The sequence below is a fragment of the Prionailurus bengalensis genome, chromosome C1, assembly GCF_016509475.1.
Source record: "Prionailurus bengalensis isolate Pbe53 chromosome C1, Fcat_Pben_1.1_paternal_pri, whole genome shotgun sequence".
Classification (NCBI taxonomy): Eukaryota; Metazoa; Chordata; class Mammalia; order Carnivora; family Felidae; genus Prionailurus; species Prionailurus bengalensis.
In genome coordinates this window covers 173262393-173285811 of record NC_057345.1, presented here as the reverse complement: position 1 = coordinate 173285811, position 23419 = coordinate 173262393, and the positions used below count along the sequence as shown (strand labels likewise).

Genomic DNA, 23419 nt, shown 5'->3' with positions numbered 1-23419 from the left:
TGTGTGTGTAATGCGAAATAAGTACTATTACTGAGGAAAGTAATTTAGGTAAGAAGTTTTGCTCTTTTTTTTATACATATCTTATTATTAACTCTAGTTCTCTAAATGTTTCAGAGTTTACATTTGCAAATGCTACTTCTAGGACATTTAATTGCATGGGCCCTATGGTTCTCTATAACATTAACTTGAAGTTCTATAATTTTTCACTTACTGCCACACAGAGAAAAAATATCTGTTGGTATGACTGAATAGCAGTTATATTGGTCTTTGACAGTTCCCTAGAGGATTAAAAATACATTAAATTTTATTTTGAGTTTTTCAAATTTGACATTCCAAAGAATGTTATGATATACCAATATATTCCCCAACACTATATTCAGCATAAAATAGATTTGCTATGAAATAGTTTTGTTTTAAACAAAAAAAGAGGGGCCTATTTGTTTTGGGGTGGAGGGAGAGAACACTCTAAAAAGTTGTCTTCTTTTTATGACAGTTCCCTGTCCTGTATTGTAAATTCTGAATTATAACATTCTAACTACACACTGGAGAAGCAGGTCAAAGTGTAAGAGCTTTGAACTTCTAACAGTTATTACTGTTTATTCACAATGAAACTAATTTTGACCTGCCTCTGCAGTTCACAGGGCCTTCATGATCTTTATTTTTTTTAAATAAAAGATACTTTCAAATAAAAGTCCTCCAAATTTTCAATTATAAATAATTTTCTCTTAAAACTCCTTTTATAATAAAGGTCATGAGATGGTGCTTTGTTCTCTTCTTCAATCAAATATTTTGAATTTCCACCAAGAAACAGAAGAGGTTTCAACTAAGTGTAAATAGCAGAGCAATGTGAAATTATTGAAAACTAAAATTATAGGAATGTTGCCTTTTTATTGAAATGTATATTAAACAGGTGTTTGCATAAAATTCAAATTCAAGTTACTGTTTACAGCCCACAGAAAGCCATGAAAATGTGAGTGCCTTATTCTGGGTACAGAAATAAATAGATTTGCGCCCTTTATTTCTATGTCTTTTTTTTTTTTTCCTTTGGTCATCATGTTTTAAGAAAAGTTAAGCTTTTATTGCACACTCACCACACAGTTTCCTTTCTTAGCTCGGCCAGCTTGTGCAGGCGTTGGAGTGCCTTTTCCTGTTTTCTTTCATCTTTCCTGGATTTAGATGCTACATTTCGAGCAAATTCCCTTTGTTTCAGTTCTTTGAGCCTCTATTAAGAAATATGGAAATGATTAATAGTATTTGGCTCTATGGCAATGTTAAAGTTACTATTGTTACTGTTGGAATTTTCCAGTACATTATCTTTTACCTCATCTAAGGAAAAGACATTTGTGACAACTCATTTCTAGCAAAAATATTTTTGTATCTTTGGCTTGTGAAAATACCAAAGCATATTATTACATTATATCAAAGATATATCTAAGCCTTATATAAATTGGAATTGAAAATTTTCATTTTTCTTACTATTTTCTGCTAAGGTGCCTAATTCTGTGCCTAATTCACATCAAGCACTAGAGTCTTGTAAACTCCTAATTTTCAAACAAATTTAACTAGATTGTATATTTCAGTTATATATAATAAGTATCATCATTTTGATGTGCTATATATTAGAAAAGTATCTGGTCCTTTCCATATTTTCTAAGAATAAATGTTTTATGTTAATCCATAAGGCAAATAATCTCTACTAATATGCTTTAAAACAATCCCTCCCCTCAAATATCAGGCCTATCTCCCAAATAATTCAAGATTTGGGAAGAAAATAAATAGTGCTCTTTTCGAAATTCTTTTTACATCGGGCATATTTTCATCTGTATTAAAGGGGGTCAGTTTTTGGATTGAAAAGTTTTGGCCAGGAAAAGCATGTCAACTTGAATAGAATCAATAAATAGCCATGTATGTGGCATGATTTAAGAGACACCAAAGTGGTCCTTTGCCCCAAATATTTTCACTATAGTCTTCCACAGAGACATAGTATGGTTATTAAAAATAATTAAAGTACTGGGGCGCCTGGGTGGCTCAATTGGGTAAGCATCCAGCTCTTGATTTCAGCTCAGGTTATGACCTCATGGTTTGTGAGTTAGAGCTCCATGTCAGGCACTGCGCTGACAGCACAGAACCTGCCTGGGATTCTCTATCTCCCTGTCTCTCTCTGTCCCTCCCCTGTTCTCTCTCTCTCAAAAATAAATAAATAAACATTTTTTAAAAATAATTAAATTACTATTCTTTCTGGGGCACCTGGGTGGCTCAGTTGGTTAAGTGTCTGACTTCGGCTCAGGTCATGATCTCATGGTTCCTGCGTTTAAGCCCTGCATCGGTCTCCATGCTGTGGGGAGGCTGCTTGGGATTGTCTCTCTCTCTCTCTCTCTGTCTCTCTCTCTCAATAAATACACTTAAATTTTTATATAGTACTATTTTTTTATTATGAATGCTCATGGTGTTATGCATTGTGATATGTCAGAGTCTTCCAGTAGGACACTAAGAGAATAAAATATACACTAATCACATTTTTATTAAGTGATTGAATAAAATCTTAATAAATGCCTTATACATGTACATTGACATATTCCACGGGCTTGGAACAATGCTTGGAATATACAATACCTGCTCAATAAATATTTGTTAATTTATATGTGAATCAGATTCTCCAAAGTAAGAATTTTCCCACCTCAAAAAAAGTTAGTCATACTGATGAAATAATGTTGGATCCCAAATGATCTTGCATTATGCCTACTTAATTTCACCTACATGGTATGATAGCTTAAGCTTCAGATAGTCTCTACTATTTTAACTGATGAGATTTATATGAGGTGTGTATATATACATATATATATATAAGATTATTCCAGAATAATTCTTTTGAAATAATGTAGATGATATTTTTCAGAATGCTTCTTTGACTGACATATCTGTGAAGAAAACTATTTAGAGTTAAATTTAGATAAAAGGTAGATCATGTCATGAACATCTAAATTATACAAGTATTTTAAAGAAAATAAAACTTTGAAATCATTGTTTTGGTGCGACTATTAAAAGTAGCTACATTTTTATAATATGCATTACATTATTATTGATCATAAAAAAAGATCTAGAATTAGAGTATAATAGGCCGAGGAAGTTTTAGCTCTAAGTTTTAGGTATTTATATTCTTGGACATCTCTATTTCCTAAAACTTTGAAGTCATATCAAGACTTAATCAATAGACAATTATTGAGCACTAAAAACAGCCATTCTGTTTAAAGGCTGGGTTTTTTATTTTATTTTTTTAAATTTTTTTTCAACGTTTATTTATTTTTGGGACAGAGAGAGACAGAGCATGAACGGGGGAGGGGCAGAGAGAGAGGGAGACACAGAGTCAGAAACAGGCTCCAGGCTCTGAGCCATCAGCCCAGAGCCCGACGCGGGGCTCGAACTCACAGACCGCGAGATCGTGACCTGGCTGAAGTCGGACGCTTAACCGACTGCGCCACCCAAGCGCCCCAGGCTGGGTTTTTTAAAAAAGATTAAAGAAAATGTTTTTACCTTTCTCTGGTTTATGTCTGTATGTCTGTAACTGTGTGGGTAAGTGTATTTGAGTGTATGTGTATTTGGATTTTGCAGAAAAAAGAACACAGATAAGAAAAGATAACAGCAGTTATTGGTTGAGTTATTTTATTGTGCAATATAAGGATGGAACTCGGGTGCCCAAAAAATTCCAAGAATGTTACCTGAGAAAAGTGACATCTGATTTGGGTCTTCAAGGATATAAAAAAAGCATGAAGAAGAAGGGATAGATGTTGGAGGTAAGAGAATATTTCAGGAAAGTTTTGTGTAAATGTAGAAATAGGAGCATGCATATTCTAAAAATGAAATGCAGGTAGAGACAAGTATGGTTAGAGCAGATTGTATGTGTGGAAATGATGAGAAATGATGAATTACAAGGTCTAACCAAACCAAACCTGCCTATCATATTGTGAAATGTGATTGGAGGAAACACTGAAGGATTTGAAACAGTGCAGTGTTACAATGGAATTTTCATTTTTTCAAGAATCATTTGGCATCAGTATGCATGAGATTTTGCCATGGAACAAGATTAAAGAGAAAGACATGCGTAAGTAGGATATTACAATGGTCTAGGTAAGAAACATTAAGAGTCTTTCCTAAGGCAGTTGCAGTAGGGAGAATTGGTGACTTATTCGATGTGCAGAATTGAGTGGCCTAAAAGGATATGCATTACCTTTACTGAAAATACTACCTGCCATTGTAAGAAAGAGGCATTCAATCAAGAGGGTTTGGGTGCTAGGAGGTGGATGCTAACAGAGAATTTGAAAGAAAATAGAAGTTCTCTAAAATAAACATTTAAAAGAATCAAAGTGCCAAAGAAAGCAAAAAAAAAAATGTTGAAATACCAATGTAAGAACTAATGTTCAAATAATTTTTTAATTATTTATAAATAATGGTATTTTAACAAATAGGGCTAATTTTATGTCGTACCAGATCCCTTGGGAAACTAGAGACAATAAACAAGAAAGTTAGACTTGACCATTTTTAACAAAATCTTTAGGATATAAATTAATTTCTATTATAAACATTATATATATATATATATATATATATATATATATTAGAAAGCTAAGTTAAAAGTACAGTGCTTCTAACAAAAAACAAAGCTCTTCTAAAGCAAGTATATGAAATGTCAAGAATCTCACTATACTGTTTCAAATTAGCCATTATGATTTGAATTAACTTGTTTCCATTGACATAGTTAAATATCACGGAGTCCATCAATTATCAAATGCCAGTACTGTTATATTTTCTGTGAACTGAGTGATTGACATGGCTGGAATCAGACTTCGGATGTGCATTTAGAGAACTGTGTATATTTACAATGTAAATGTTGCTTTAATCTTGTAGAGGTTGTTAAGAAGCACCATGCTACATTCAAGTGTTCCTACTGATGTCACTCTCCATGTACACATAATTTTCGCAGTGACACACTTCCTGATATCAAGGTATCAGGAGCTTGATAAGGTAAATGAGCTTGACTAATATTGGTGGTCTGTTTAGCTGCAGAGCTTATAGGCCTGGCCAAATATTTTGGTTAGTTTAAGCTGGAATTTATCAGCCGTTATACCCTTTCTTGTATTTTCCTGCAGCAAAAATGAAGTCCTACATCATATTTTATATCTAGCAGAATAATTTTGAAAGGTAAATAATAGAAACCAAGTAAATTCTTTTGAGAATGCCAAATGAAAAGAAAACTTAAGTTCAAGTTCCACACAAAGAAATGTACAAGATAATACCTGGGAGACTTATGGAAATATCAATGCTATTTCAAAAGCTTTCTGAACAATTTATTGGCAGTCATTCAAAACAAATTCTTAGTGTTAAATGTCAAGATAGGGATGACAGTCAGCAAGAATTAGAAAATTAGAAGAATGTTAAAAAGAATTTGTGGGGAGATATGGTCTAGCTACAGTATTACAAAACAAGTTACAGTATATAATGGCATATTATTCAATTTATATTTTGGAAATATACAAGTAGACAATGGAAAAACAAAAAGAATCAACATCATTTGGTTATACTGTCTCAGAGGGTCTACTCTACCTTTCACTGTTCTACTTCTATTAGTCTATTAAGAACCAAAATGTCACAATCACATAGGTCATTGATCCTCAGATATGGTCACAGGAAACTCATGTAGTTGGATGGTTGGGAAAGTTATGATGATCCTGGTCTCAACTTAGTGATGATGTTTTCAGAGACTGGCAAAGCCTTAAACAATGTGAGAAAGCTTGATAGAGAAAGAGAGAGAGGGAGAGAGATAACCATTTAGATAACTCATCAGTTTGTGCTTAGCATTTAGGTAAATTAAACTGTTTTATAATTGCAAACCAAACTTTCATGAATATTCTCATATTTTGTACATTTGTCTAATTATATCCAAAAGATACGTCCCACACAAACAAAACTACTGGAATAAAAGATATGTATTTGCCCTTTTTGAGGTTTTCCAAACTGCTATTCTTAACTTTAAACCATATTTGTATTCCTCCCAACAGTATATGAGAGTATATATCATATCTAATACTGGGTAGCATCATTCTTAATTTGTTTAATTAATAGGCAATATGTGATATATCATTAATGTTTTGCCTATAATTCTTTTATTAAGAATGCTAGAATATTTTTGTATACATATTAGCCACCTATATTCCATTTAGAATTAATATTGTTCCTTAAAATTTATTAAGCAATACTGTATATGTTACTTTGTTTAGTTCTGAAAATAAACATATATGCAAATAAGGCTACCATTATGATCCATATTTAGAGAAGACAAAACTGAAGCTAAGCAGATTTTAGAAACTGGTCCAGAGTCACATGAAAGTGGTAGAACCAGAACTGGAATCAGGATTTCTGTGGGGAATAAGTTCTGTGGGAAAATTCCTTGAGCTTGCACCAATGGGTTAACAAGGTTTAGGACTAAAGCTTCCGAGATTAAGTAAACAGGGCGAAACACCCCAGCATAGAATAAAAGCACAGGAATAGGAAGCCACAGGATGAAAGCATCTAAGATTATGTAAACAGGGCAAAAGCACCCCAGCATATTACAAAAGCATAAAGCTGCTTTCACATGGTGGAAGCTTCCAGAATAGGTTAACAGGCAAACAGGGCAATAGACCTCTGCAGCAGGGTGAAATTGCCCAGAGCTAATCAGCAAAATAAAGGTGCTGCTTTGTTGACCCTGAGGTAGCATCTTGCTCTGTCTTATCCCCTAGGCAAGTTAAGATAAACAGCCTGGTGCCTGCTGTAAACAGCCATCTGTTTTTGGCATCAGGATTTTGTTTTGTATTGACCCAAACCCCTAATACCACATAGCTTCAAAATCCCTTTTTTCTCACATACATGAATTAATAATCACTATTTCATTGTCTCTTTCTGCATTCCATCATGTTTGTAACCCTTCTGATCCTAATAAACATGGAGCAACGACCCTTACTCAGGGCTCTTGTCGCCTCCCAGATATTAGCCTCTCTTGTATTCAATTCTGCATCTGCTCTCTTGCTGGACAAGAGAGACCTCCAGACTCAAAGTCTGCAACAGATTTTTTGGAACATTACCTATGATTTATCTCCTATATTTACTTGGCTATATGTTTTTCAAGCTGTCTAACTCTTTGGGTTGGGTTGAGATGCATATATCCATTTATCTCTCAGAAATTATTAATTGAGTGTACATTATGTGTCAGCTGTTATGCTAAGCATAGTCTATACATATGGGACACAGAAGAATGAAATCCTGTTTGTTTCTCGATGTTTTCACAATACTTGAGAAAGAGAGACATTACAACAATCAAATAAGTTCACCTTATGCTTTAGTAGAGCATGAAGATCATGGTGGAGGAAAGTTGAACCAAGAGTGTATGTGGCGAGGGCGAGGATACCGATATCAAATACAGTGATGAAAGCAGGTTTTCTATTAGGTTAGTTTGCTCTTTCTTTCTTCTTCCTTCCTTTCTTCCTTCCTTTCTTTCTTTTTAAACTTTTAATGTTTTTATTTAATTTTGAGACAGAGCATGAGCAGGTGAGGGGCAGAGAGGAAGACACAGAATCTGAAGCAGGCTCCAGGATCTGAGCTGTCAGCACACAGCCTGACGTGGGGCTCGAACTCACAGACTGTGGGATCATGACCTGAGCTGAAGTCGGATGCCTAACCGACTGAGCCACCAAGGTGGCCCAGGTTGCTATTTCTGTTTAACAATGACCATAAATGTAACAGCTTAAAATGGCACACATTTATCATAGGCCTATGCTTCACACAACCAGTGTTGGCCAGGCCGTATTCTCAGCTGCAAGCTTGTCTTGGGAAAAATCATCTCCCAAGCTTCCGGGAACCTATTGGTAGAATTCACTTCCTTGTGGAGGTAGGACTACTCGCAGATAGCCAGGGCCATACTCGCAGATAGCCAGGGCCACTCTCCGCAACTGGAGCTGCCAGTGGTTTCTTGCCTGTAACACATGCAGGAGCCATTGCAACATTGCAGCAATGCAACATTGCAGTTTCTTCACCATCAGCAGTCTCTCCATTCTGCTAAGATTGAATCTTATATCATACAATCTATATAAAGCAGCTTAATTAATGGAGTGACATCACATCACTTTTTTTTTTTCACATTTTAACAGTTAGAAACAAATCACAGTTTTCATCCATATGCAAGGGAAGACTCACTGGGGTTAACTCAGGGTGTGTTCTCCCCTAGAAGATGTGTCTCCTCATTGAGAAGGTGATATTTGAGTAAAGATTTTTGTTCTTTTCACATAGACAGAATAGTCAGAGTAAAAGTACCAGTGAATTTCAGATTATTTTGTTTCAATTACTGCTCTTAGCTGCGTGTTAGTGCTGACATCCCTTAGCTGCAAGTTTATAAAGGGCGGGATAAAGAATAATTGGATCCACAACACTAGGCAAGTGACAGATGATAGAGGAGGAGAAAACTCAGACCCAGTTTCCAGACAGTTCTGCACTGTATGCAGGCACCATCCAAAAGTGGACAGAGCAACACTACAGCTTTCCTCTGGGACATCTCTGAAGTGCAGTGATGAAATCCTCCCAAAAGAGAGTTTTGAGCGGTGAATCTGGTTGTTCATTTTGGTTGGGAGAAGAAATGGCCAGAAGAGATATACTGATTCATGTGTTGTGGCCCATGGGTTAGCTGGATGGTTAGAAACTTGGAAAGCACATAATTAGAAAATTAGTGACAAGGAGGTCTGGGGAAGAGATATGTGGCTAAATTCCTCTGAATGGACTAAAAAAGATGTTTGTGTCCCACAAGAATGTTCTACAAAGGGTCATCTCAACAGAAGAGGATTTTTATAATTATTTAGATAGGATAACCTGTTCTGTGGATACAAGATAGTCTCTTTCCTCAGCCACCCCTGTCACTGTCCCATGAGCTCAGGAACAGAATGGCCATGGTGGCAGGGATGGTTGTTATGCATGGGCTCAGCAACATGGAACGTTTTCCTCAAGGATGACTCTCTGTAGCTATTGCTGAGTGCCCAATCTGCCAGCAACAAATCAGTACTGAGCCAAAACAAATGGACAAAAAAAACAAAACAGAAACACACTCATTAATACAGAGTACAGACTGGTTGTTACCAGAGGGGAGGTGGAGGAGATAATGGGAAAAAATAGATAAAGGAGATTAAGAGGTACAAACTTTCAGTTATAAAATAAATAAGTCATGAGGATATAAAGTACTACATAGGGAATATTATCAATAATATTGTAATAACTTTGTGGTGACAGATGGTAACTAGACTTATGATGATCATTTTATAAAGTCAAATCATTGTTTTCATACCTGAAAGTAATATAATATTGTATGTCAACTTTATTTCCATTAAAATTTTTTTAAATACATAAAAAGTTGAAACAAAACAAATAAACAAAAAACACAGAGCCCCCAATATGGCACCATTCCCAGGAGTGATCAGCCAGTTCAATTTAATCAATTTACGCCAATTGATTAAATTGGGACAGCTTCCTTCATGAAAATGGCAGTATTTTGTTCTCCCTGGAATACATGCTTACTCTGGATATGGACCTCTCATTCTTCCATGCGATGCTTCTGCCAAGACTATAGGCCATAGACTTATAAGATGCCTTGTTCACTATCATGGTATTCCACCCAGCATTGTTTTTGATAAAGGAACTCACCTCACAGCAAATAAAGTGTGACAATGGGCCTATGTTCATGTAATTCTGATTTTATTGTGTTCCCCATCATCCTGAAGTAGCTGGTTTGATAGAGTGGCAGAATGGCCTATTGAATACTCAGTCACAGCTCTAGCTGGATGGCAATACCTTGTGGCACTGGGGCAATATTATCTAGGTGGCTGTATATGCTGTGAATCAAGTTCCTATATATGCTGCTCTTCCCCGCATAACCATATTAAAAGGTTAAAAATCAAGTGGTAGAAATAGGGATGGCACCACTCAATATTACCTCTAGTGACCCACTAGCAAATATATCCTTATGATCCAGGGGAAAACAGACTGCCACCCCACAAAGAGGGTAAGGAAAATTATGTCTGGAATATAGGAGATCCCTTTTGATGTCACTTAAAATTGCCATGTCCTGTGATTAGAGTCAGTGGAAATCTACAACAGCCCCATTCACGCAGGATTACTAATAGCCCTCACACTTCAGGAATGAAAATTTGGGTCACTTCACTAGAGAAAGAACCACAACCAGCAGAGGTGATTGCTGAGGGAAAAGGGAATAGGTAGTGGAAGAAGGCAGTTATAAGTACTAACAATATCCATGTGCCTAATCACAGAAATGAAAGCTATAATTGTGATGGATAGTTCCTCTACACATTATTATGAATATGAATGTATGTTATGAGTATGAATATTTATGAATACATATAACCCTTCTTTGCTCCTTTATTCATTTTATTATATAACATAAGATATATCAAATTTACACCATACATCATAGTATTAAAATCAAGGAGAAGAATGAACATCAACCAGCACTCTGCATCCTCTTCTGGGGAGTTAGTGTGTTTTTGGTTGCATGCAGGATAATTGTATCATGTTAGGCAGCATATGACCCATTATTATCTTTATTTGAAGATTAACTATAGTTTAAGGTGATGTCTATGAGTGACAAGTCAACTAGGAGTGGACTTGTGATGGTTAACTCTATGTGTCAACCTGGCTAAACCATAATATTTGGTTAAATATTTGGTTAATATTTAGTCAAAGTGAAGTACTTGGTCAAATATCTCTGAAACCACTAGGAAAGAACTTTTTGGGTAAGATTAATGTTTCAGATGAGTAATCAGATTTACTCATTAAATCATAGTAAAGCAGATTGCCCTCCATAACCCATTCAATCAGTTGAAGGCCTTAAGGGCTAAGACTGAAGTCTCTCTAGATGAAAGAATTATACCTCCAGACAGACTGTAACATGAACTCTTTCCTGGTTTTCCAGGCCAGTAGTTTGCCCTGTCAATTTTGGACTTGTCAGCTCCCATAATTGTGTGAGCAAATTCTTAATATCTCTCTTTGTCTATCTGTCAACCTATCATCTACCTATCTATCTATCTATCTATCTATCATCTATCATCTTTTTCTTCTATATATCTCTCCCTCTACATATATAAATGCATACATGGTTCTGTTTCTCTGATTAATACAGTTTTTCACCAGAGTATGGGTAGTCTAGCTGTGATGTCTGTGGTAAACCTTGCAAATTGCCTTCACTTTATCTATTATATATCTTTCTACTTCATTAACAGAATTCCAGTTTGGAGGCTAAGAAAGGTACTCATTAAAATAGTAAAATCCCAGCCTCCCTTGTAAATAAGAATGGTGACGTGACACAGTCTTCACTAACTGAATTGTCAGCAAATTTATCTGAGGAGGATATCCCTGAAAAAACTTTTTTTTAAAGGAAAGTCTTGGGGCGCCTAGGTGCCTCTGTCTGTTAAGCATCCAACTTCAGCTCAGGTCATGATCTTGGAGTTCATGAGCCTGGAGCCTGCTTCGGATTCTGTGTCTCCCTCTCTCTCTGCCCCTTCCCTACTCACGCTCTGTCTCTCCTTCAAAAAATAAACATTAAAAAAATAATTTAAAAAAGGGAAGTCTTATTAAAAGAAAAATCCCCTTTCTGTTTTTTTAACCATGTTGTCTGCTTCCTGCCCCTGTGTACTTGTGAGTCTTAGATGGGCAGCGGCCATCTTTCAATTTTGAGGCTATCAGCTTGGCAGAGAAGATCTAGATGCTAAAGACAGCAGAGCAAATAAATAAATATTCCTGTTTCCTAATAGCATCATTGAATTACTGTATCATCCTTGGACAGATTACCTATGTAGTTTTGGAGAACAAAAAAGAAAAAAAAAAGCCAGCTTATTTGAGTTTTCTGTTACCTGCAGCTGAATATAACCTTAACTTACATACCCACTTAGTAGATGTGTGACTGGATAATTCACTTCATATACTCAGACCTTTGTCTCTACAGATGAAGATGCTGATGATATCTAAAATTCTTTCCAATTTTTACATTCTAAGATCAATGCTTTCAGTGTCATCATTTAAGCTGGATTTAGGTGGTAACATATATTTAGAACAATAAGAAGAATTGCCTTGTTAGGTGGTTTCCCTTCTATAAGTAAATCCATTACTGTTTTGAATTACTCTAATACTTCTTTTTCTAGTTTCATATTTCTTAGTAAGTTAATATATCACCCACTATTACTGTTTCCAGTTTCAAATTTCTTTTGAATTGCCAAGAGTAGTTTCTACCAAGAACTATTTTCAATGGCTTTTGAAAAATCTAAGTATGATTTCTATCTTACAGAGAAGTGATACCCTCAAAGAATTACAACTCAATCACCATCTCTATTTCCTGAATCAATTTGGCTCTCTTGGAAGACACAATGCAGTAGGTACTATTAGAATATTAGCAAATATATTTCTTCAGAGGAAGTTAAGATATTCAAGCGAATGGTATCACACTTCATTGTGTAATTTCCTTCCAGTCATTATTTAATCAATGGCATTATGCTGAGTGAACCTGTGGAAGACTCTTTTTAAAATTTCTTTTCCCATTACTATCATGAATGTGTATCATTTGGACATTTCTCATGGAAGCTTTAAAAGCATCTAATCTTTTAATGGCATATCAGATCTGAACAATATCTTTCCCCAAGGCCTCTCATTCTTCAGATTCCATTAACTCAAGTTTCTCTTTGTGGACAAAAAAGTCATTCTAGTTCTAATATAAAAGTCTTTGCAATCTGTATGTGTTATGTCTACAACTGATTTTCCAACTATTCAGTTCATTTTCTTAAGTACTGAATCAGAAGTGTCTCGTGCATTGTAAGTACTCATGAATGCTTGTCAAATTGAATTGGCCCAGGATGGCAATGATTAATTTTCTCATACAATAGGAGGCTTTGGAAATTTACTAACAAAAATCTCAATCAGATCTTTGGTAGTGCAAGGAAAGCCATGTAAACTCATATAAGAAATATTGACACTTATATTTAAAACTACGCAAACAACTTGAGGGACCCGAAGTTGAAGAATAGTTAAAAATTATGGTTTGATTTTAAAAGGAAATATGCAGCTATCACCAATAAGAACTGCAAAATAGTAGGAATATTGATGTATTTTGCTATTTTTAAAAATAACATGCTAATAACTTACAATATAATCAACTATATCTGCATCTAGAGTAAAAATGCCAGAAAATAGGCAACATGTTAATGATGTTTCACTTTGTAACATAAAATCAAAAGAATTGTACTTTTATTTTCCACTATATGGTGTTTTCCCATTTTTTTTCTTATTAATACACTTTACTTTTATTTTGAGGAGAGATTTTTAAAATTATATTTGAAATATTAAAATTATATATATTTCAAAACTGAAACAAAAATTACCATTATGTGGATCCTTTCATCATATGCTCATATTTATGGTTCGATAAATAACTACATTGGTCTAAATATTTCTAAGCTCTCTCAACATGCACAAGTAAATCAATATAACCCAATAAAAATAATAACATAAAACTGGTGATTTTTTACATATGTGATTTTTAACAACATGAAATATTTGTGGATTAATATTTTTATCATCTCTTTGGTATAAATATAGTGGAAAATAATATATAGGGCAATATTCAAAACTGTGGAAAATACAATATTATTATTATATTATATTATATAATATTATATTATATATATATATCCTTTTACTTTTTATTTTTCTTGCACTCAAAAATATTTATATATGTAATTACAAGTGACTGATTAGTTAGCATATAATGAAGAAATTATACATGAAGGATTAGCAAACATTTTCTATCCTATGGAGGAATTTACTTTGATGTAACTTTATAGCTGTGTTTCTTAGACATGTAATAAAGGTAGATATCAATTGTGTTATTAGGCAATTTTGCCTCTGATTGAAAATAATTTCTGTTTGGCAAATTGTGTTTGGGCTGAGAAGAATGTGAAGGAGTTATTAACACTTGGTAAGAAGCCATCAACTGGTGACCTCCCAGACAAAACTAGGTTTGTCTCTTGCCAGAACCATGGTAATTATACCCATGGAAACTTTCGCAAGACAGAATAATTCCTAATTTGTGAGATGGGGCTTCTAAGCCACAGTGGCTCACATATCTACCCATTTGATCCTCTCTCTCACCAACTAAATTGTAACTTGGAATGCCAAAGGACAGAGCTACAGAACTGCTGTGGGAATATAAAGATCACAGCTGGGGAGAAAAAACCTGGTGTGAGATGATGGCCTGTATTTTTAAAGTGAATATGTGGTATAACTCCAGGAGGATGGACTTTTAGTATTTAGTTGAGCACATTACCATCCCAAATAAAGTGGAGTTGTAGATTTATCAAGAAATTGCCCAAACTCTACATTTAATTTCTGTGGTGATATCTTGTTAATATTATCCCCCCCCCCAAACCTATGTTACTAATATCAAGTATCTAGGAAGGCAGTATTTATCATGGAAAAATTATGAGTTTGGGAATATTTCAAGAGATTGAATTAGACCTCACCATTTGTTGTCTGTGTGATCTTTAGTGATTTTGTCTCCATTTGTAAAAAGGAAACAAAAACACCTAGGTAAAGCACATTTACTTCCCACCACTCAATAAATATCAGTTTCTTTCTCTTCCTGTTCTAACTGTGAAATTAAAAGTAGAATTCTACCTATTGTGTGTAGATCTCATTTGAGACTGAGTTCATTGGACCAAAGCCTACTTTATCTTATAAACTTGGACAAAAACTCTTTCTCAAAAATAGTAATTAACCAACTGACATAATATTTAAAGAAACAAATATCAGAAATATTTTGAATTAGGTTAGCTTAAATGTATAGATTTGTATGTTTTTTATTAATAAATATGACATTTCATTTGTGTAATACAGAGATGTTAAGTAAATTTGTAGAGATAGACGACATTTTAGAATGAACTTAGATTTGTTTTAAGTTTATTTATTTATGTTAAGAGAAAGAGAGAGAACGAGCAGGGGAAGGGCAGAGAGAGAGAATCCCAAGCACTGACAGTGTGGAGCCCGATGAAGGGATCAAACTCACAAATCACGAGATCATGACCTGAGCCGAAACCAAGAGTTGGATGCTTAACTGACTGAGCCACCCAGGCACCTCTAGATGAACTTAGATCTTTTTAAAAAATTTTTTTAAAAATCTTTATTTTTGAGAGAGAGACAGAGTGTGAACAGGGGAGGAGCTGAGGGGAGGGAGACACAGAATCAGAAGCAGGCTCCAGGCCCTGAGCAGTCACCACAGAGCCTGATGCGGGGCCCGAAATCATGAACCATGAGATCATGACCTGAGCCAAAGTCAGATGCTTAACCGACTGAGTCACCCAGGCACCCCTAGATCTTATATTTTAGAAAATCAATATTATATTTCATTTGTCTGAATTTTTCAATTTGATTCATATGTTTGTTTTGCAGCAATGGTTCCTATATGTATGTTTTAAGAAATTAAAAAATAAATGTATAAGAATGCATGTAATATTTTATTTTGCTCAGTTTTGTATAAATTATTAATACTCTCAGTATTAATACTCTCAGTAGATAATTGTAAAAGAACTAATTTGTTTTAACATGTCAGGTAGTTTTGCTGCATTTTCTTAATGAAACTAATGGGATTGAGTTAATACTACTTCACTATTGCTTTCAGTTGACAATAGACTTGTTCCTGATACAACAGTACAAGTGTCCTCACAAGGGTTCTAAAAAAGCATAATAAAAAAATAGGCTTGTAACTTAATCACTTTAAAGTTTGAGCAGCTTCTGAAGGAACTATTGTATTAAAATTTCAAGTTAGAGTTATAAGTATGAAGAAGAGTGTTAGTGGTATTTTAACTCCAAACACTGAAATTAGTTGTAAACTTGGTCAAAGTAACAGAACAAAAGCAAGTTATGTTTTTTGCTTTTATTTTTATTTATCCAGTGCTATTCTGACCTCTTTTACTGGATATCTATTTAAAAATAATTCACTGAACTGATTTCTGGAGAAGATGGCGGTGTAGGAGGACACTGGGCTCACCGCGTCCTGCTGATCACTCAGATTCCACCCACATCTGCCTAAATAATCCAGAAAACCACCAGAAGACTAGCAGAACAGACTCTCTGGAGCCAAGCGTAGACAAGAGGCCCACAGAAGAGGGTGGGAAGGGCAGAGAGGAGGTGCTCGCTATATGGACTGGTGGGAGGGAGACGGGGCAGTGGAGGGGCAGCCCGCCCGGCAAGGCAGAGCTCCCGAGTCTGACTTGCAAAGGTGAAGGGGCCAGACTGTGTGAGTTCTGACAGCCAGCAGGACTGAACATCTGGAATGTTAAAAGTGAACAGATCTGCTCTTGGAGAGCAGAGAGTGGGGAGAGTGAGAGGACACTGGGAGGGAGAGTTGTTGAGCCTCAGAAGACAGAACTCAGCTCAGTGGGGAACAAAGGCACTGGCCAGCGCCATCTCCCTCTCCCATCCCTCAGCCGAAATCCCAAAGGGAACCAGTTCCCATCACTGAACTTGCTTGCACCACGCAAACATGCAACACTGTACTTCTGTGGATCTATCCACAGACCCTGGGAGGGTCTGCCTGCCTCCCTCCCAGTGGTGCAGGGCCCCTCCTGCAGGGGACCACCAACTGCAAGCGAGCTAAGCCTGTCCCTCCAACCCCTGCGTACCCTGTGGATCCATCCCAGCTAATATGCCAGATACCAACAAACCAGCAACACAAGCCTGGCAGTGTACAAGTATCCCAGACAGGGGACACACCACTTCACATTGAGTCCTGCCCCTGGGAGAGGGGAAGGTACACACCAGTCTGACTGTGGCCCCAGCAGTGGGCTGGGGACAGACATCAGGTCTGACTGCAGCCCAGCCCACCAACAAAAGTTTCTCTGGACAGTACATGGGAAGTGCCCTGCAGTTTGGAGCCTCCCAGGAACTACTCAAAATGATGAAATGGAAGAATTCTCCTCAAAAGAAACTCCAAGAAGTAATGACAGCTAACGAATTGATCAAAAACGATATAAGCAATATAACAGAACAAGATTTTAGAATAGTCATAAAATTAATCACTAGGCTTGAAAAAAGTATAGAGGACAGAAGAGAATCTATTGCTACGGAGATCAAGGGATTAAGAAATAGTCATGAGGAGCTAAAAAATGCTATAAACGATGTGCAAAAATAAAATGAAGGTGACCACAGCTTGGATTGAAGAGGCAGAGGAGAGAATAAGTGAATTAGAAGATAAAATTATGGAAAAAGAGGAAGCCGAGAAAAAGAGAGATAACAAAAAATCCAGGAGTATGAGGGGAGAATTAGAGAACTAAGTGATGCAATCAAATGGAACAATATCTGTATCATAGGAGTTCCAGAAGAGGAAGACAGAGAGAAAGGGGCTGGCTGAAGGTGTACTTGAACAAATAATAGCTGAGAACTTCCCTGAATCTGGGGAAGGAAAAAGGCATGAAATCAATGAGGCACAGAGAACCCCCTTCAGATGTAACTTGAATCGATCTTCTGCATGACATATCATAGTGAAACTGGCAAAATACAAGGATAAAGAGAAAATTCTGAAAGCAGCTAGGGATAAACAGGCTCTAACCTACAAAGGGAGACTCTTAAGACTAGGTAGGGGCAGACCTATCTACTGAAACTTGGTAGGGCAGAAAGGAATGGCAGGAAATCTTCAATGTGATGAACAGAAAAAAAATATGCAGCCAAGAATCCTTTATCCAGCAAGTCTGTCATTCAGAATAGAAGGAGAGATAAAGGTCTTCCCAAACAAACAAAAACTGAAGGAATTCATCACCACTAAACCAGCCCTACAAAAGATCCTAAGCTGGATTTTGTGAGTGAAATGTTGCAAGGACCACAAAGTACCAGAGACATCACTACAAGTATGAAACCTACAGATATCACAATGACTCTAAACCCATATCTTTCTATGATAACACTGAATGTAAATGGACTAAATGCTCCAACCAAAAGACATAGGGTATCAAAATGGATAAAAAAAAAAAAAACACAAGACACATCTATTTCCTGTCTACAAGAGACTCATTTTAGACCTGAGGACACCTTCAGATTGAAAGTGAGGGGATGGGGAACTATCTATCATGCCACTGGAAGTCAAAAGAAAGCTGGAGTAGCCATACTTATATCAGACAAACTAGACTCTAAATTAAAGGCTGTAACAAGAGATGAAGAAGGGCATTATATAATACTTACAGGGTCTATCCATCAGCAAGAGCTAACAATTATAAATGTCTCTGTGCCAAATACGGGAGCCCCCAAATATATAAAACAATTACTCACAAATGTAAGCAACCTTATTGATAAAAATGTGGTAATTGCAGGGGACTTTAATACTCCACTTACAACAATGGAAAGATCATCTAGACACAGGATCAATAAAGAAACAAAGGCCCTGAATGATACATTGGATCAGATGGACTTGACAGATATATTTAGAACTCTGCATCCCAAAGCAACAGAATATACTTTCTTCTCCAGTGCACATGGAACACTCTCCAAGATAGATCACATACTGGGTCACAAAACAACCCTTCATAAGTATATAATAATTGAGTTCATACCATGCACACTTTCAGACCACAATGCTATGAAGCTTGAAATCAACCACAGGAAAAAGTCTGGAAAACCTCCAAAAGCATGGAGGTTAAAGAACACCCTACTAAAGAATGAGTGGGTCAAACAGGCAATTAGAGAAGAAATTAAAAAATATATGGAAACAAATGAAAATGAAAATACAATAATCCAAATGCTTTGGGATGCAGCGAAGTCAGTCCTAGAGGAAAATACATTGCAATCCAGGCCTATCTCAAGAAACAAGAAAAATCCCAAATACAAAATCTAACAGCACACCTAAAGGAAATAGAAGCAGAACAGCAAAGGGAGCCTAAACCCAGCAGAAGAAGAGAAATAATAAAGATCATAGCAGAAATAAACAATATAGAATAAAAAAAAAACTGTAGAGCAGATCAATGAAACCAAGAGTTGGTTTTTTGAAAAAAATAAACAAAATTGAGAAACCTCTAGCCAGGCCTCTCAAAAAGAAAAGGGAGATGACCCAAATACATAAAGTCATGAATGAAAATGGAATTATTACAACCAATCCCTCAGAAATACAAGCAATAATCAGGGAATACTATGAAAAATTATATGCCAACAAACTGGACAACCTGGAAGAAATGGACAAATTCCTAAGCACCCACCAACTTCCAAAACCCAAATAGAAAGAAATAGAAAACTTGGACAGACCCATAACCAGTGAAGTAATTGAATCCGTTATCAAAAATCTCTCAACAAATAAGAGTCGAGGACCAGATGGCTTCCCAGGGGAATTCTACCGGACATTTAAAGCAGAGATAATACCTATCCTTCTCAAGCTGTTCCAAAAAATAGAAAGGGAAGGAAAACTTCCAGACTCATTCTATGAAGCCAGCATTACTTTGGTTCCTAAACCAGACAGAGACCAAGCAAAAAAAGAGAACTACAGGCCAATATCCCTTTTTATTATGGATGCAAAAATTCTCAATAAGATACTAGCAAATCAAATTCAACAGCATATAAAAAGAATTATACACCATGATCAAGTGGGATTCATTCATTCCTGGGCTGCAGGGCTGGTTCAACATTCGCAAATCAATCAATGTGATACATCACATTAATATAAGAAAAGATAAGAACCATATTATCCTGTCAATCGATGCAGAAAAAGCATTTGACAAAATTCACCATCCTTTCTTAATAAAAACCAGGATAGAAGGAAGATACTTAAACATCATAAAAACCATTTATGAAAAGCCCACAGCTAATATCATCCTCAATGGGGAAAAACTGAGAGCTTTCCCCCTGAGATCAGGAACATGACAGGGATGTCCACTCTCACTGCTGTTGTTTAACATAGTGTTGGAAGTTCTAGAATCAGCAGTCAGACAACAAAAGGAAATCAAAGGCATCAAAATTGGCAAAGATGAAGTCAAGCTTTCACTTTTTGCAGATGACATATTATACATGGAAAACCTGAGAGACTCCACCACAAGTCTGCTAGAACTGATACATGAATTCAGCAAAGTTGCAGGATACAAAGTTAACGTACAGAAATCAGTTGCATTCTTATACACTAATAATGAAGCAACAGAAAGACAAATAAAGAAACTGATCCCATTCACAATTGCACCAAGAAGCATAAAATACGTGGGAATACACCTAACCAAAGATTTAAAAGATCTGTATGCTGAAAACTATAGAAAGCTTATGAAGGAAATTGAAGAAAATATAAAGAAATGGAAAAAGATTCCATGCTCATGGGTTGGAGGAATAAATATTGTTAAAACGTCAATACTACCCAAAGCTATCTACACATTCAATGCAGTCCCAATCAAAGTTGCACCAGCATTCTTCTCGAGGCTAGAACAAGTAATCCTAAAATTTGTATGGAACCACAAAAGACCCCGAATAGCCAAAGTAATTTTGAAAAAGAAGACCAAAGCAGGAGGCATCACAATCCCAGACTTTAGCCTCTACTATAAAGCTGTAATCATCAAGACAGCATGGTATTGGCACAAAACCAGACACATAGAACAATGGAATAGAATAGAAACCCCAGAATTAGACCCACAAACATATGGCCAACTAATCTTTGACAAAGCAGGAAAGAATATTCAATGGAAAAAAGACAAATGGTGCTGGGAGAACTGGACAGCAACATGCAGAAGAATGAAACTAGACCACTTTCTTACACCATTCACAAAAATAAACTCAAAATGGATAAAGGACCTGAATGTGAGACAGGAAACCATCAAAACCCTAGAGGAGAAAGCAGGAAAAAATCTCTCTGACCTCAGCCACAGCAATTTCTTACTTGACACATCCCCAAAGGCAAGGGAATTAAAAGCAAAAATGAACTACTGAGACCTCATGAAGTTAAAAAGCTTCTGCACTGCAAAGGAAACAATCAACAATACTAAAAGGCAACCAACGGAATGGGAAAAGATATTTGCAAATGACATATTGGACAAAAGGCCAGTACCCAAAATCTATAAAGAACTCACCAAACTCCATTCCTGAAAAACAAAGAATCCAGTGAAGAAATGGGCAGAAAACATGAATAGACACTTCTCTAAAGAAGACATCCAGATGGCCAACAGGCACATGAAAAGATGTTCAGCGTCGCTCCTTATCAGGGAAATACAAATCAAAACCACACTCAGGTATCACCTCACGCCAGTCAGAGTAGCCAAAATGAACAAATCAGGAGACTATAGATGCTGGCGAGGATGAGGAGAAACGGGAACCCTCTTTCACTGTTGGTAGGAATGCAAAGTGGTCAACCGCTCTGGAAAACAGTGTGGAGGTTCCTCAAAAAATTAAAAATAGATCTACCCTATGACCCAGCAATAGCACTGCTAGGAATTTACCCATGGGATACAGGAGTGCTGATGCATAGGGGCACTTGTACCCCAATGTTTATAGCAGCACTCTCAATCATAGCCAAATTATGGAAAGAGCCTAAATGTCCATCAACTGATGAATGGATAAGAAATTGTGGTTTATATACACAATGGAATACTACATGGCAATGAGAAAGAATGAAATATGGCCATTTGTAGCATCGTGGATGGAACTGGAGAGTGTTATGCTAAGTGAAATAAGTCATACAGAGAAAGACAGATACCATATGTTTTCACTCTTTTGTGGATCCTGAGAAACTTAATAGAAGACCATGGGGGAGGGGAAGGAAAAAAAAAGAGGTTAGAGAGGGAGGGAGCCAAAACATAAGAGACTCTTAAAAACTGAGAACAAACTGAGGATTGATGGGGGGTGGGAGGGAGGGGAGGGGTGGGTGATGGGTATTAAGGAGGGCACCTGTTGGGATGAGCACTGGGTGTTGTATGGAAACCAATTTGACAATAAATTTCATATTAAAAACATAATAATAATTCACTGAACTTAAACAGCAGGTGCAACTTGCATTTTGTGTGAACCCAATTTTGTATCATCATGGAAAAATTATAAATAGCTGTTTACTGAAAATATTATAGTAGGTAAACAAAGTATATTCAATAAAGCAAATCTTCTATACTAATTTTCTACTGAGTTTCACATTTCTTAAGTTTAATATGTGGGGATACCTGAGTGGCTCAGTCACTTAATGTCCACTTCTTGATTTGGGCTCAGGTCATGATCTCATGCTCATGAGATAGAGCTCTGCATTGGACTCTGTGCTGGGATTGGAGCCCACTTAACGATTCTCTTTCTGTGTCTCCTCTGCCCCTCCCCTTCTTAGGCTCTGTCTCTCAAAAAAACAAAAACAAAAATATAAGTTTAATATATTAATATATGGAACTGTTTAAGTGCAGTGGTTTTAATGAGTTGTCTTTCTAAAGTCAGCTAGTCTTAATACGTATTGATGTAGCTGTCCTAGAGTTCTAATCATGGATATCTGTCTGTGGTAGACATAATAATGGTCCCCCTAAGACTTTACCACAATAACAACCAATACTTGCAAATAGGTTACCTTGAATAGCAAAAATACTTTTTATATATGTTTAATGTAAGGACCTTGAAAGAGGGGATATTTTCCTTGATTATCCAGGTGGCCAGATATAATCACAAATATTATTATAAATGAAAGAGGGATAAAAAGAGTCACTCAGAGAAAGAGATGTGATAACAGAAGCACAAGTGAAAGAGAGAGAGATGTGAGTATGTTATGCTGCTGCTACTGACTTTGAAAATGGACAAAAGAGGTTACAACCTAAGGAATGAAGGTGGCCTCTTACGGCTGGAAAGACAAGGAAATGGTTTCTCCTCTAACTCCTCCAGAAGGATTCCACCCTGCTGACACCCTGCTTTATGGACTTCTGACATCCAGATGTAAGACGAATTTACGTTGTTTTAAACCACTACATTTGTAGTAATTTGTTGCAGCAACAATGGGAAAGTAATAAAGTACCTGAGATATAGTTATTTTCTAGCACAAACTTACCAAAATATAACACAATAGTATGTTTGGGGGAAAGATTAAATTCAAGCCACAAGATTGATTAACATTTATTTGTATGACTTTATAAATAACATTATAAAGAAATTTTTGCCCTCATATATTAAATGTAAACTTCCTACTTTTTAGAATTTTTTTGGAAAATCAAAATAAAACAATATATATGATAATACTTCTCAAACTATAAAATGTTGTGTACTTATGACATAACTTTTACCATTTTTATTGTTTACATGATAAAGCCTTTCATAATCTGAATCTTCAAGCCTAAATTTCTGTCAGCATTCCTCTTAGAGTCAGCAATGTGATTATTTT

At 36.1% G+C, this 23419-nt stretch overlaps 1 protein-coding gene across 1 annotated transcript in view; it reads right to left on the bottom strand.

The window, feature by feature from the left end:
- The window catches only part of ZNF804A (zinc finger protein 804A), a 288471-nt gene that overhangs the window by 4651 nt on the left and 260401 nt on the right, over positions 1–23419 (bottom strand). Inside the window, exon 3 of the mRNA XM_043577240.1 lies at positions 1092–1222. Coding sequence (XP_043433175.1) covers positions 1092–1222 — 131 coding nt within the window. The remainder of the gene's footprint in view (positions 1–1091; positions 1223–23419) is intronic.